The following is a 17,200-nucleotide window of genomic DNA, read 5'->3' as shown; positions in this document are numbered from 1 at the left end:
TTTGGTAGTCATGAGGATAGCAAGGGGAGACAGGGAGGGATTGAGGGAGAGAGGGGTGGAGGTGGTATTGATGAAGAAGAGGAGCAGGGTGGAGAAAGGGATGGAGGTGGGACGGAGAGGGTGATAGGAAAAAAAGAGGAAGAGTGATGGATGGAGACAAAGGGATTGGGATGAGGGATGTGAGAGGTGTGGAGAGAGCAAGAAAAATAACGGGAAGAGGGAAGAGGTGAGTGAGAGAGGTGGAAGGAAGGAGAGCGAGGGAGCAGTCAGGACTGAGAGGAGAGAGCGGATGCTGAGGGACTGTTGGAGCAAAAAATATACGGACACATAACGAGGACAAAAGGGATGAAAAGCACAGAAAAGACAAAAAAAAACAGTAAAGGTTTGTTCAATTGACTTTGTAAACTGAGAGCCAATCAGATTCAAGCAGGACACCTACTCTATCAGGGATGTGTGACAAAAACTCTGCACGCAAAGTTTATAAAAGCAAGACAGCCCAGAGCAGACAATGGCAGTGGAAAAAAGGATTAAAATGCAAGCATGTTAAATTAAAAAAAATGCTGTATAGTGTGAAGTAACCCACATTTTTTTTTCCCTCACTGTTGAGAAAAAAAAAAAAAAGAGATCAAGACACATGTCAGCCAAAATCAGCTTAACTTAACGGCTGTGAATTTAGCTCTGGCTGCTTTCTGTTGTGTCAAGTGGTGGCATCAAATGTGCTTGCTTGCTGTCATGCTAGCTTCATTGCTTATTTTCAAAGACAGCCAATCAAACTCATACGAGCAAAAGCGAGGCAACATTTCACCTTGTTCCCTGCTTGAATATAGAGTTAGAAAGTGTGCAGTGCAACCAACCAAGAAAGCCTTAGAACAACCTTCTTAAATTAGGTGTGAGCTAAAAAAAATAAATAAAAAAAAAGACACTGTGTGTGATTGTTGGAATTGCTATTTGAGGCAGAATTCTGCTTTTCACCATTTTTAAAGCAGATTAAAGCAGAAGACTGAAATGCCAGACAGCTCCAGGAGGCGCTGTTCTGCAACACAATCTGACCTTTGACCTCTCCTGTGAGGAAATGAAAATTTCTCTTCTGGGATTAACAAAATCTAACATCATACTGACACAGCACGAAAGATCAAATCACCAGGTGGACTTTTGAAAGCGGGTACGTACGAGTTTCATATTCCAAACGATCGTCTGAGCGCAACATCGCCGCGTTTCTGCTTTCCCGATGTTTCCCGCTTACTGACAGACTCCCATTGTTGAGTGGCTGGGATTGACGTTGTACTGCATTATTGATTTACGTCTGCATAAAGCCTCTCCAGCTCTATATATTACACCACATTCAGCAGTCATCTATTCAATCAAATCTAATATTACACTGCCTCTCCACACAGCTGTCTAATAGCATTTAACTCACAGTTTGATTCCTGCATTCCCTCATGTACTTCAAACGCTTGCCTTCAATATCCTTCATTCGTTTCTACTATGCCAAGATGAAGTCTTTTGAAAAGCAAGGAGGATGAATGAGCGTGTCTCTGTGCGTGTGTGCGCGTATGTGATGTGTGTGTGTGTGTGTGTGTGTGTGGAGACAGGATTAGCTGTGGCCTTAGGCTTAAGGTATGGAGTGGAGTGTATTTTAGAAGCTTCTAAATTAGCTGGGAAATGGGATTTTGAGACAATGGACTGGAAAAAAACTCAAATGAAAGGATGCACTCGCAGCACTTCTTCATTTGCCTCTGATGTTCTCTTGCGCTCGCCTTTCCATTTTTTTTAATTTTATTTTTTACCGTTGTTCCTCTCTCTCTTCATCTTCTTTCTCTCTTTCTGCTCTCCTGCTTCTCTCTATCCCTTTTGCACCTCACCTTCTGTATTTCTCTCTCAGCCTCCTGCCCTCCCCCCCTCCCCGTCTCTGTTTCTATCTCACCCTCTCCGTCCATATTATAGTTGACAGTGATGATGTAAGAACGTGAGTGTAAACAGTAGTATGAGGCTAACCTCACTTTGACCCACTTAAAACAGAAATCCCCTCAAGTATGCACACACACACACACACACACACACACTAACACAGACACACACTACAGACTCATATGCCTGAGTAAATATTGGACTTGGGTCAGCAGCCACTCCTCTGTTCTCAATTCACTGTGTGAGCAACTGTCTGTCTATGTGTGCATTTTTGTCTGCGAACTGAACTGTGCTCGTGTGTGTGTGTGTGTGTGTGTGTGTCCTCTCACTCCTCCACCTATTTTCAGAACACACACACACCTCCTCCTTCTCCCCCCTTCTCAGGCCTTTATTTACCTGTGGAGGTGTATTTGTATGTAAGCCGGGTTTCTGCTTCAAACGAAGCATTTCCGACCATGTAATAAAAACCTGACGTTTGGCGTGCATCCAGGCTCCCATTGATAAACATGGGGGTGAGGTAGGGGGGTGGGGAGGGGGGTAGGCTGTGTATACAAACACAGGGCTTGCCCAGGACCCTGACGAGGAAACTACCATGGCTTTGTTTTTAAAAATAGCACGGCCTTATGAGATGATATGTGATCCAGTGATTGAACCACATCTGGATGAACGGGGTTTTCCCTCCGGCTTTTAGATGTGGTAAGGGGGGGGGATGTTGGTGGTTTTTATATTTTAAGTTAGGATTAGAATAAAGAAGCTTTTGTGGTGTGATTATGGCTTGATGTTTCATTTATTTGGCTGACTGTTTTCATTGTGCTTATTATTTGCAGGCAAAAATGACATACGTAGTTAAGCTTTATTTATTCAGGAAGTCTAATTGAGATCAAGATCTCTTTTAAAAGAGAGACCTGAGAACAAATTATATACTTTATAAACAACATCACGATAAGACAATTCAGTCACACAAAGCAGTTATCACTCACAGACAAACTAATTAAAACAATCAAAATATTATTCAAAATATCAGAAAGTGGAACTTTAAAGTTCCCTGCAGGAATGAGTATCTTCTAACTACTTATTTGTACAAAGTTAATCAAAAATGATTAGTATGTACTTTTCTCACATCTTATATGTACTTCTTTTTTCTTCTTTTTGTTCACTTACTGCACTGTGAAGATTTGAACTAAAATTTAACAGCCTGATTCATAAATTTCAAATTTTAAATCTGTTTAAAAACAACGGGCCTCGTGCGAGAAGCTCTCATACTCACAGATTCATTCTTAAGATGTACGTATGAGTGATTTAAGAACATTTGTGGCATTCATCTGTTTTCTTGTCCTTAGAATTTTCTCTTAGGCACGAACAAGATTTACGAGTAGTCTAGACCTGTCATACGTGTCAGGAATAAATCATCTCTGCCTTTCTTTATTGGGAAGAAACACTTGTTTTATTTACAATTATAATGCCCTAATGTGAATTAATTTGGAGTTTAAATATGATACCTAAATGAACAAAAATTAAATATCACCAAAACAAACTTAAAGCAAAATTAATATTCTGTTTACCATATTTTCATCATCATGGCAGCCAATGAACTGAAATGTTTTTTAGATTTTATGATTTATTGGCATATTTTGACACAGCAACTTCTACATTTCAGTAGTCGTTGGAAACTTCTCTCACTCTGACAGCTGCCTCTGTGTCTCCCTGCAGGTCTCTGTCCAGTATCATCATGTGTTAGAGCTGACAGTGTAACGTCACCTGTAGACTATAATATTCTCCTCTAATATCTCTGTGACTGTCACATGACCGCTTCCCATCACGGCCGCTTTGCTTTAGAAAGACATATTTTAGCATCTTTAAAACTTTAAATGAAAGCATTCCCTCTTTATTTCTGTCACAGTGCAGAGCTGTTCTGATGACATGTTAGCTGGATTCATATTTTCCATTTGTTTTGGGTCTCCTACTACTGACACTTCTAGTTTTTGTCTAATGATTTCTGAAAGCAGGACTTGAAGTTGTGCAGTGTTTTTACTCTTTGAGAACATTTTGTGAATGAAACTCGCCCACAAACAGAGCAGAACACAGAGCCTTATATGGCAATTTTATGGGCGTGGATTATGCTAATGATCACATCTGATGAACATGTACTTTTTTATGAACAGGTGGTTTTCATCAGGCTGAAACGAGCGATTTACAACATGTTCAGGCAGTTAAGAGAGTTTGTTGAATCCGACTTGGAACACTCGTACCAGCAAATGTAAGAGAGTTTTAGGATAAAAATATGAAAATGTTCTTGCAGGAGGCCTATTGATCATAAAAACACATCATTAAATGTGTGTTGTAAAATTTTAAACTTACAGTTACCTACAGAAAAACTCCATACATTGGATACAAGAATACAAGGACTTTTATTGTCATCCTGCCACAGTTATATTTATACTTTTCAGTTCAATGCTACATATAGATATATATATATTTGGCTAATATACTATAATACAGAAATACAGAATATACATAAGTTCAGTTGTGCAAGTGGATCAGATGATCCAGTAATTGTAAACTGTGACTATGCTATGTTGCAGTAATACATTTGGATGTGTATGGGACAGAGAGTAGTTACTTCATAGTGTAACAGTAGAATTTCGATCCATCGATAACATCACACATTTCAGAACAATCAACTGTTTTTCTCTCTCTCTCTATATATATATATCATGTTTTTCTCCATGTGTCAATCATAAATATGTCAGACTGTGCAAGCAAGACACCAACAAAATGCAAAATTTGCAAAAGATTTTATATGTTGCTGACATGCCCCTTTTTCTCCTTCAACTAAGAAAACTAAAATCACGATTAATTAATGCTAAGTTAATTGAAAGACCTTTTAGCAGAGGGCTCAGTGACAAAAAGTAATAATCCATATTGGAACATGTGAAACAGATAAACATATGAAGACACACCAGATTTAGGAGAATTGCACCAGCATTGCCACAAGCCACATGTTTTAGGAGTTCACTTGATGCTAAAAATGGTACTTTGAGTAACTGTGTTCCAAATACCTATTTAGAAAACATTTAACACCTTAACTGGCATTTTATGTAACATGTATATATTGTATTTAAAAGTAAGATATTTAAAATGTGCTGTATTTTTAGAAATTACTGCTTCAGCGATTTAATTGGCTGATAATTGAAATGTGGATTTGAAGGAACTACTCTAGGGCATTTAAGGTCATTACATTGACTTTTCTTAATAATGGATGAATGAATACATTAACTTTTTGTCTGTGTGTGTGTGTGTGTGTGTGTGTGCAGCTGTTGAAGCAGCATGCAAACTGTGTGTGCAGAGTAACTTTGCAGGTATATTCTTAAGAAATTAACTTTAGTAAGTACCAAATTTATATCATTCAGCTCTGATGCACACATTATGACACATTTAATGCTCTTATAATAGATACATTTCACATGATACATTTCTTGCTGTGAAGGATAATCTTCAGCTATAAAAATTATATCACCTGGCTGACAGTAATATTGCCCACCTTCTACAGTATAAGCACACAACAGATAAGAAATCAAACTCTGTGGGGGGAAAATTGATTTTGAAAGTAAAAATGTGAAGACTCCCGGTTTGTGTGTGCATAAATGTGTGGCTGTGCGTGTACGTATGTTGTGTATGGTCTGCAAGCACTCGTGTGTGATCTCTCGCCACGTCTCGCCGATCAGTTATCACTAATCCTTCCACTCAGAGCTCTTTTACAAGTTGCCATTGTGCTGCCGATGCTTAACATGATGGAGGAACAACCTCCGTGGTGAATGAAAAGAAGAGGGAGAGGGAAGGAGGGAGAGATACAGAGGGAGGGAGAGGGAGAGGGCAACACCTCCGACAATGGGGAGAAAATTGGTTTACACTAGATAGGCTTGTGATTACAGAGGGAAAGAAAATGACTTAGATTGAACAATAGGACTGAGTGTGTGTGTTGGTGTGTGTTTGCATGTGTGTGTATGTTTCAAGGATTAGTGGATGGTTAGGCTGGGATTTAGTTGAAATGAATTGGCTGGTATGGTGTGCTGATGGGTGCGTGTTTGGATGTTTTTCAGTCTACATGTACTGTATCAGAGTGTGTGTATTTCCTTGTGCAATGTGGCTCTTTGTGTTGTGACTTGATCTAAGTGGGAATCAGAGTGTTTATTACAGCGCCGCAAACCTGAGACACACTCAACAGTCCAACTCATTCCCTCATCTCTCTCACTCACATTTAGAACCTTTTCATCGTAATGCAAGAGTGTTGTTGAGACAATATGATAATAATGTTTTGCAGAAAAAGTAATTAAAAAAAATCTGAGCATTTGTGCCAGTGTCAAATGTCAGCATGTTTACTGTTTTTGTACAAATACATAAAAGCATTTCTTTTAGCAAGGAGCCTTCAAATTGGTAGAGTTGTAACAAATGTGTCCTTGAGGCCGGGTCTTTTACAGCTGAACCATGAACTAAATGTTCTTAACATATTCAGGGACAGAGCGCACTGTATCAACACTGTTTTGAATTTACCTCAAGCACTTTGACTGCATTATAGGCTGTAATTTTTTTAGTTCATAAAATAATATATATTTCTGATATCCCAATTAGACTTCACTTTTAGGGCTCTAAAATATTGGTAATATACATATTTACATATTGTATATATATAGGATTTTAATGTTTTTCATTTACTTATGTATTAGAGGGGTCTGTGAAATAGATCTGTTTTGCTGATCATAGATTCAAGTGGCAATCTCTCTCTTTCTTTCAAGGAGGCCCAGCAAGAGAGCTACAGCACCAGGGGTCCAGCCCAAGGGAATTCTGGGAAGGCCAACAATGAGGATGGTGTCTCCCAGGACCGCCCCTCCAGTCTGCCGGTGAGTTAGTGACAGTTATGTCCACCAATGAGTTAAATGCTAAATGTGACACAAACAATTAAATACACCATTGCACATTAGGGAAACTTTTTATATCACAGCTTGAAAATGCTTTCTGTGTGTGTGTGTGTGTGTGTGTGTGTGTGTGTGTGTGTGTGTGTGTGTGTGTGTGTGTGTGTGTGTTTGTGTGTGAGAGACAGACATAAAAACACAGCTTAAGGCCTGAAAGAAACATTTGCTTCCTTGTCTTCCTCCACTTCCTGTACTTCCAGCATGGTGTCTGATGCTCAGTTTTAAGCTTTTCTGTCCAATCACATGCCTCCATCCGTCCTCTCTATCTCATGTCACAGGGGAAACATGGATTTGACTGCTTACTTCATAGCTTATGTCTGTGTTTTGACTGGCATCCATACCGAAAAAAGGCCACATGCATCAGCTCCGTGGTCAAAGCATCATGCACTCACTTACACATACACCCACACGAACAGAAAAACATATGCGTGGACACACACATTCTTGCAAACCCACCCGCACTGCCTCTTGGCATTTGGGCGAGCTAAAAATCGTTAAGCAGGTTGACTGGAGGAGTAATTGAGAAGAAATGGTGAGAACAGGCTGATCTGAGAGGGGGGAGAGAAAGATGTGGGCTGCTTCAGTTTTTTGGCTAAACTAATCGGTTTTTACTCTCTATCATTTCTCCCCTTACAGCTCCTCAGCACTTTCAAGAATAGAATAAATAGACATTTGCAAATGGCCGCAAATATTGGCACTCCTTGAGGTGTGTGCCGTTTAATTTACCAGACACTTTGGAACAGGAGTGGAGGAATGAACTGCGAGAAAAGCTAAATTAAAGTGTACAAACTCTTAAAAGGGACCTATTATGTTCATTTCCAGCTTTATATTTTTATTCTAGGACTCCACTAGAGTAGCTTTGCATGATTCTCAGTTCAAAAAACTCCTTATTTATCTTATACTAGCCCGTTATGCAGTCCCTCAGTTCAACCTCTGTCTCTAACAGGCAGTCTTAGCTCCTGTCTCTTTAAGGCCCCCCTCCTAATGAGCCTTCTCTGTTCTGATTGGCCAGCTTTCTGGTAGCCTGCCGAGGTGCAGCAGTATCAGTATCATGTTAAGTTACCGCCGTTGCAAACCCAACATTTCCTGCTTTACTGCTTCATATTAAAAGCTTTTAATGACTAAATAACAGGAGACTTTTATTGTGAAGAATTTACAGGAAATTAAATGTGCTCATCACTGAATTAGCGGAGCTTCGTTAGCATCGCTAAAAACCAACAACATCAAAACAACAACATCTGGAGATATTTGGAGCTCTCTGCTCAGCAGATCAGTTAATAATACAGGGAGGAATAGTACAAGCAGAAATAACCACAGTGGTGATGATGTTTGATGAAGAGTTGCAGGTAAACAACAGGTAAACAACTTATTTTACTGCCGTGCTGTGTAATGGAAAAACGCTCACAGTGTGCCAGCTCAACTCGAGTCATGGCTCGGAGTGACTACCCCCAAAACAATGGAAAAATGCCAATGTTAGCGGAGCAGAGCAGTGAACTCGTGTGCTGAGCGTGGAGCAGATGACCATATAAAGAAATCTATCATGAGCGGACGTCAGCTCGGGCTGAAAGTAGAAAAAACTATTGGAAACCGAGCATTCAGAGCAGTCTGAAGCTTGAGCTTTTTGCTCACAGGGATTACTTCTACATATGTTTACCTCATAATTTGACACTTTTCCCACGTTTAATATGACCATCCGACATTGTAACATTATATATATATGACTGAATAGGTCATTATATATATGGCGTAATAGGTCCCCTTTAATGAAGCCATGATATTTTTCATAAACTGATACATTTCTAGTCTGTGTTCATTGGTTGTCCTCTGTCTTTCAACACACACTGATGTTTGACTTTGCTTTGCTTAAAATCAGCTGCTGTGTGTCAGTTTTCCAAGTGATTCCTATAACTTCACTTCCTCATACACACATACACACAGTCACACTCACACATCCTCTCCTTCTCTGTTCTTTCCTCTGTAACATACTAATAGTATGTCATCTGCTTTATCTTGGTATTTCTCCTTTTTCTTTCACTTTTATTCTCCCATACTCTTTATCCCCTCAACCCCCCCTTCCCTTTTCCTCTCTGTCTTTTTCTCTAAAGTAGCATCATGAAAGCTTTTTTCCCCCTCGTGCTATAATGAGAAATGGCCTTGATGTATCAGTGTGTGAATCCAGAGCGAGAGAGCAAGGCGAGGCGAGGAGCCACTGCAGTCGCGGGGGCCGATCTATTTGAACCACCGCCACTATCACCCCATATTCCCTCACCACTTTAATCCTGGCGTTTTACCCCTTGGGTTCTCCGTGTGTTTTCACATCCCATCCAAAGCGCATGGCTTGCCGCGATCCTAATCGGCGGCAAGTTTTGATGAGAGAGAGACACAGAGGGAGAGATGGATAGATAGAAAGAGAGAAGGAGAGAGAAATTGCTCTGCGTTTGCCAGGCTCTTCCAGCAAGCTGTCACGCCAGAGATGTAACCGTTTTTTTTTCTCCCCCCTCTCTCTTTCTCACTCTCTCGCCGGCGTTTGATGTCAGATCTAAAGCTGCTGTCATCTTTTTTTTTTCTTTCTCTCTGTCAGGAGGGAGGGAGTGCGGGTCGGCAAAGTGTCATGTTGTTGTTTTGGGACGAGTCTGCTGTGTGATGTGGCGGGATTTTTGAAGGGAGACCAAAGGGAAAAGTGCTTTAGTAACTTATCACAAATGCAAGTCACAGTGCCCCTTGGGTCTTTTAAAATGTAATGTATCAGAGGTACAGCATGCCTTGTATTCCATATCATTATACAGTATTTCTATTGTGAACACTGCTGTTAAAATAAAATCACTAAAATACTTCAGTTGGAATAAGACAAAGTAAGTGCCCACCATTAGCTTTTCAGTGTAGCATTGTTGTTGGTGTCAGCCATCTATACTTCATGTTACGCGTTTAAGCTAGGGCTGCACGATCCTGGTCAAAATGAGAATCACGATTTTCTCCCTGATTCTTAGGGGCACCATTTCTTCAATGAAATTATTGCAATCCATATTGTCTTCATCCAAACATGACAATGATTCCGTAGTTTAGCTAGATCATAAATCCAGCATGGCTTCAAAATGATATTTTTTTCAATTTCTGCCTTGACTTCTGCTTGACATTTAAATTAGGTGGCACAACATAAACAAAGCAGTTGCAGGAAAGCATTGAGTAGCGTTTGTTTACCAAAGCATTAATCTCTTGTTTCACGGTGTTGACCAGAGCCATATCTTTGGTTAACTTAGGTAAAGCATTACCTCTGTAGTCTTTTAATGTTCTGCAAGTAGTTGTATGAATTTACTTTTGAAAAGTAGCACAGGCAATATTGACTGTCATCATCATCTTTGAAAGCAGTTCCACACAGCTATTTTACAGTACAAGCACAGCGTTTATAGATATATTTGTTCTTCCTAACCATTGCTGGGGCAGTGGATTTTCCCGCTGATACAAACATTGCAGAATTATTGTCACATAAAAATCTAATCGCATAGAGCCTTGAATCAAGATCAAGATTGTGTATTTTGATTGATTGTGCAGCCCTAGTTTAAGCCTTGCATTAGTGTTGATTTTTGTTGCTTTTCTGTCACAGTGCTCTTCATGAATGAATCAATGATTGAACGGTGTTTTCATTGTATACCTTTGAGTTTTAACATTTTGTCATTTCTTATCTGTTCAAAGAAGCCTTGCTTCTTCTCGTCAGCAGTCTGCATTTACTTTAATGTTTACCAGCATCTTTTTCAGGGTATCATTTTTAAAATGACATCAGCATTCACCACCTGGTTTTCAGTACAGGGTTAGCATTAACACCACAGTATTCCTCTTACAACGTTTTCAGCCTCTTCAGATTTGCACTGGTCTAGCTGAGCCTGTTCCTCCAGTTCTACACAATAGTGAAGTCAGGAGTTAGAGCAAAGATCTTCTATTGAGAAGCTGAACCACTCAATAGCGAAACATTTTTGGAAAAAGTTGGCAGCAGCCTCCATCTATTTTCTCCCTCTTGCTGTTGCACGTTACAGTCAAATACATAACAACCATCATCAGTTCTTGTTTGCCATTGGTTTGCATGTAAAAGTAAATTTAGATACTATTTGCATCTGTAACAGAAGGGCATAACTTTTGGCATAACCTTTCCATCCTCTGTTCATTCACCACATGTAATATCTGAAATATCAATGAATAGATTGTGTGAAAACTTGAAGGAATGAGTTGTGCCATTTTTGAAAGTACCCTGATTTCCACAGGGGAGATGCGTCAATTATAGGTCAGCAAAAGGTGACATGTTGGTTACAGACGGAGTGTTACAGAGCTGGACTGCATGACTGCCACAGGATGACATGTTGACTGCTGCCTTGTTATTCCCTGCTGCGTGTGGCAGTGATGTTTCTGGTGCGTGGAAATAGAATAGGAGTGAGAGCTCTGTGTTTTTCTCCTCTCTGTAGCCCCCTCAGCTCTTTGCATCTTTTGCCTAACGTCGCTAAGCCGAGCCAGTTCTTCCAGGTTCACAGTGAGGTGAGGAGCCAGGGCTTTCATACCCACCGGCACCCCCCCTCCCCAACATAGCCGCCACCCCCGTTCCAGTCACTACATGTTCCCTGCTCTCCGGCGCTCCCCTGACAGCCTGCCAAGCTGCCGCACAGCCTCCCATCCTCTGGGACATGGGAGAGGATGGCCAGCCATGTGGAAAGACAGAGAGAGAGCTGGGGGTGGGAGGGTGAGGTGAGGAGAGGGGCGGAGGGAAGAGGGGGGGGGGAGGTGGGGGGTGGAAGAACAGGATGAGAAAGAGAATGAGTAAGAGAGAGAGAGAGAGGGAGAGAGAGAGAAAGAGAGAGAGAGGGCGTGAAGCGGTGAAGTGAAACGTGGTTATCTTTTTGTCACTTGTTCAGGGTGAGGGATGTTGAATTCAGGCTATGGGGTTCCGGCAGCGGCATGTTATTCACACTAACACACATACACACAGACACACACACAAACACACACGCACACTAACATGGACAAAAATATTCTTGTATGTCTTTCAGTGCTCATTTGCCCCTCCTTGACTTATTTTCCATCAGACAAAAGGGAAAATTCAGAAACACTATCTCTCCCTCGCTGTCTATTCGCTCTCACTCCTGTCCACCTTGCCCTCCTCTGTTTTTCTGAGTGTTAGGTCATGAATGATTGACAGGGCACAGCTGGAGAGGCCTGCTCCCCTCCCTTCTCCCTCACTACAACCACACACTCACACACACACACGGACCACTTTGCTCGCAAACACACGGTCATGCGCGCTTTGATACACATTCTGTCCTCTGCGTGCCGTTTTCACACACCGAGTGTGTGCGTGTGCTCTATCAGAGCATGTCAGTCAGGCTGCCTATACAGTATGTGCTCTCACTCTGGCTCTCTCCACTGCTGTGTTTTATTTTAGAGTCCCCAGGCAGGCAGACAGGCCAGCAGGCAGCACAGAGTAATGTCATCCAGCAGGGTTAGATTCAGCCTCCACATTAGTGCACACAGGGGGGAGGAGAGGAGAGCAGAAAAGGAGGCAGAGGGAGTCAAGAAACCAAAGAAAATGCAGGGGAGATGAAGAGGGATGGAATAGAGGGGTGGGGTGGAGGGGGGGGAGAGGCGAGGAGGAAAAGGACACGAAAGGAAAAATGGAAAGACCCATGTGGAAAGAAAAACACATCTCCCATTTATATCTGAATATATATTTTGGGAAACCATTCAAATTACACTGACTAAATGTATTATCACTTATATCAGTAGGACTTTAACTGCTGCCTATATTTTCTGTATGTTTTATGTGACACATACTTCAAATATATATATATATATTTTATATGTTTTGCAGTATGTGAGGGAGAGAGGGAGGCAGGGAGACTCGGAGACTAGATGTTCTCTGGACCCTGCTAGCCTATTCTTAGAACAGGCAGCAGCACTGAAGGCCACAGCAGCTCCCTGCCACTGCTATGAACACATAGCGGCTCTGAGAATAGGACAGCTAATCTGAAGCCAGTTTCACACTCTGAGGTATAGTGGAATGCTCATGGTCATGCCAAATAACCAGACAGTCTTAAACTTGTAGACCTAAGTTATTAATTCATATCTGCTCCATATGATTTTATAACTTGCCGTATAATTTGAGATGTTTGTACGTATTAAATACTTACACTACTCCCTAATGTTCACACTGCTACACACCGAACTCCTCCTCAAATTTTCTACTGCACACATAATCCATGTTTCCACCTCTGCCCTGTTTCACCGCAAGACCCAGATATCATGACACAGCGGGTCTGAGGACACCGCCTTCATCTCAAATGCAGACGGGCTATTTTTCCGCGTGTAAGCCGGCCTGTTTTCGTTTGCTCCTCATGAATCATTTAGCACGCACACACAGTTTCATGTACACGCATAGTTTTTTGATCCTCAAGAGCCAGGAACACGTGTTTTTGCTGGGGCCGTACTATTTGTTCCCCCACGGCTCTAAAACGCAGACACGCAGGAAGCGGAATTGATCTGTGGAGAAATTTCTCTGCGCCTTTCATCTGTACACATCATCACCATCCCTTTAAACCTAGAGAATTCACCTGTGATCATGTCTGAAATATAATTAGATTCATAGGCATTCTGCTGCAATTTCACAGCTGTGTCTCCAGTTATATTTAGCTTCTTTAGAATGTTATTTCTAACAGCTGAAATATCAGCAAATCCTTGAGATGAATAGTGACATGAGAAATCACTTTGAATTTTAAACATATGTCTTCACATTTGTCTTTAAGCAAATGTCTTAGCATTTGTCTTGAAGCAAGGCTACAGTGATACATGTCAGGTTTGAAATGATGACTACTGAAGTCACCTGAAAAGAGGCCAGCCATTAGTTGGAAGACCAAAGTTTGAACCTCCTTGCTGTCAAGCATCTGCACTACTTAAGTGTCCTTTAGCAGGACACTGAGTCCCCACCAGCACTCCTCCTCAGCTGACACTGCACTCTATCCCCTGCCAAGAAGAGACACACCAAAAGAGAATTTCCCAATGGGGATCAATAAAGTATTTTTTGCCTGAAGGCTTTTAGTTGTATCTTGTGGCCAAATTTGATGGCTACACACTGTTCTACCTACTGGGAACTATGCTGCCCAGTGTAGGTTGTTAAAGCAAACTGGTAACACAAGGCTGAGCAGCAGTGGTGGAGAGACGGGGGAGAAGCTCCTCAGCTGCAGAGGAGGCCATGTTTATACCCAACCACCCCTGACAGGCTGGCTGACTGAAGCCTAGCGCAACAGAGTGAAGGGTAGATAAATGTGTGTGTGCACGTGCATGTGACTATTACACACTCACCTACCTCTATGCTTACACATGCGTACACCCCCAGTGTGTGACAGGCTTTATGATTTGAGAGTGAGGGGAAATGGAGAGGGATGAACTTGGTTAAGAAAACACCAGTCCAGTTCCACTGGCGCCTCTCCACCAGCCTCTCCTACAGAGGAGGAGAGACGGAGGGGGAGATAAGGGAGGAGGAGAAGGAGGGGGAGAGGGAGAGAGGACTGACCCTAGAAGGAGAGAAATGTTCCTGTCTGCATCTTTTTTTATCCTTTGCCCATCAGTTCTTTTCCTCTGGCTGGTGTCTTTTGTCAAAGCTTATTTCTTCCTCGTGTCTCTAACAGATTAGGAAGACTAGTTCAAATTTAGGACAAAAGAGGACAGAGAAGGAGAGGCAGCTCATGGCTGTAGGTTTCCATTAATACAGCTGAACACACACACACACACACACATACACACTCATACACACACACAACACATCTGTAGTTCAGTGAAAAGCAGGATTCTGCATAAACACCTTGTAAAAAGTAGATGATGTAAATGGAAAGTGGATGACTATATGTGTTTGGATAAGTGTGTGCATGTGTTGATATGTGTTTTTGTGTTTGCCTGTGTGTGTCTGTTTCCGCGTGTGGCAGAGAAACAGTGTGTACGTATGTATTACCTTTTCTTTCTTTTTCATGGGACACAAAACACACATCAACACCTTCCTAACTGTCTTCCCTGCTCTACCACAGGACAGTCAAGAGGGTGACAGTGTGTGAAAGCTGAGGCTGCTATATCGGGATGTTGGATATACAGAGTAAATGAACATGACACACTGCGTGTTTTACCAGTTTGTCTTGTCCTTTCGAGGTGTTACATTGTGTGTCGTTCTTAAAGTGTGATTAGGGTATTGGCCTGACATCACCTTCATTCAGTTCAAAGTGCAGTTTGGATTTGCTTTGATAAAACACGCATTCATGTTGATTCCAGAAAAGTTAAGAACCAAATAGATCTCATGTGCATATTTGATATAAATAGATTTCATTTTCACCAATCATTAATGCCTGATATGCCCTTCTGGCACTAAGCTTTCCATTGTAAATGATGATTTTCTGTTACTACATATACTATTTAAATTAACTGTTAAAATGGCTTCATATTAGGGCTGGACAGTATATCGATATAATATGATATTGTGATATGAGACTACATATTGTCTTAGATTTAAGATATTGTAATATTGTTATATGGCAAAGTGTTGTCTTTTCCTGGTTTAAAGGCTGCATTACATTAAAGTGATGTCATTGTCTGAACTTACCGGATTGTTCTAGCTGTTCTATTGTTTGCATTTACCCACTTAGTCATTATATCCACATTACTGACGATTATTTATCAAAAATCTCCTTGTGGAAATATTTTGTGAAAGCACCAATAGTCATCCCTACAATATTGTTGCAACGATATCAAGGTATCTGTTCAAAAATATCATGGTTTTGTCCATATCGCCCAGCCCTACTTCAAATGTTATTGAGTTGATATGAAGTGAAGGTTGGGAACATGAATAGTTTTGATGTGGGAACCGTCTTTTTGTCGATTCAATTTTCAGTACATGAATCCGGAGATATTTCACTTCCTCGGTGGGATTACCATAACAAATGAGTAACATTTGCAGCTGATATTGTAGTTTCACAGTCCACCTTTTGGATTGCTGTAGACCACATCACCCTCCTTCCTTTTACGCCTTATCTCCCTCCCACTTTCCTTCCCTTCTCCCCGACTCCTTCCTTTGCCCTTCCTCCGTCTGTTTTAGCTTCCCCCCTTCTCCTCTCACTCCCTCTTTCCTTAGCTTCAGTCATCCACTTCTAACCTTTCTGGGTTTATTTTTAAGTCTGGTCGTGGATGCCTGGCCTCTGAGCAGGCTGGCTAGGCAGGGGAGGAATGAAGGAAGGAGCCAGCAGAGGAATGGAGGAGAAGAAAAGTGGAGGAATGGAGGAGGGATGGAGGGAGGAAGGAGCCATTAGAGGAGGAATATTCTGTCATCACCATGGCTCCCTCTGGCTGCTGGGAGGCTGAAATTACATCTGACTTTGAAGTTAGGGACAGCAACACCACCGGCGTTGCTATAGTGACAGAAAGTGTGTGTGCATGTGTGTGTGTGTGTGTGTGTAAACTCCTTGGGAGGTTTATTATGCATGATCCACACTGTGACTAGTCCTGATGGCATTACAGTGCTGTTATTAATCTACTCTCATAAGATACCTGTGCTTTAAACACATCCACACGCACACACACACACACACACACACACACATATCTGTGAATTCATGCTAAGATGCATTCACACACATACACACGACCCATTTCACAGCTGGATTCAAACTTCATGTTGTGCCTTTTAAAGATTAAGATAAAGTTTTTCCTCTTATTATCTTTGAGAAGGTTTAGCTGGTTGCACACTGCGCTCACAGGCAAATGCAAGTGCACGTTCAAAAACACACACACACACACACATACACACACACAGAGTTGTTCAGATTGTAGATAGCTGTGTTTGGGTTGTTTGAGCTGCTAATATTCCACTGAGTCCTGGAATATGTATGGCTTTTGTTTCATCAAACTCTGAGAGAGCGAGGAGAAGAGCCTTTTAAAAGTCAGTGTAGCTAGATAGATAGATAGATGGATAGATAGATAGATAGATAGATAGATAGATAGATAGATAGATAGATAGATAGATGGATGGATGGATAGCATTCCTCGTTCTCATTCCTACAGCCAACTATAAGGTTATTCTGTTTCAGCATAAGACAGTATAGCTAAAAAGAAGAAGGGAGGGAGAGAAAAGATGGAGATGGAGGGATGGAGAGGTTGAAAATAATGTTCCATTAATGCAGAGCCAGACTCTTGCTGCGGGCCCAGCGCCAATCTGCATCTCCCCACAGTCTGCCTGCTATACATTTTTCATGAACGCTGAGCGAGAATTAGCGACGGATTGCTGCTGCAAATCGCTTCTCCTTGGTCGG

General features: G+C 41.5%; 1 protein-coding gene across 13 annotated transcripts in view; it reads left to right on the top strand.

The window, feature by feature from the left end:
* LOC121880586 (AT-rich interactive domain-containing protein 1B-like) overlaps positions 1–17,200 on the top strand; it is a 209,576-nt gene that overhangs the window by 82,616 nt on the left and 109,760 nt on the right. For all 13 annotated transcript variants that reach the window (XM_042387891.1, XM_042387892.1, XM_042387894.1 and 10 more), the window contains one exon: positions 6,702–6,806. In XM_042387891.1, the coding sequence (XP_042243825.1) occupies positions 6,702–6,806 (105 nt within the window). The remainder of the gene's footprint in view (positions 1–6,701; positions 6,807–17,200) is intronic.

This window comes from Thunnus maccoyii, chromosome 16 (assembly GCF_910596095.1).
Source record: "Thunnus maccoyii chromosome 16, fThuMac1.1, whole genome shotgun sequence".
NCBI lineage: Eukaryota > Metazoa > Chordata > Actinopteri > Scombriformes > Scombridae > Thunnus > Thunnus maccoyii.
The sequence above is the reverse complement of the archived record's forward strand: the minus strand, read 5'-3'. Positions and strand labels throughout refer to the sequence as shown.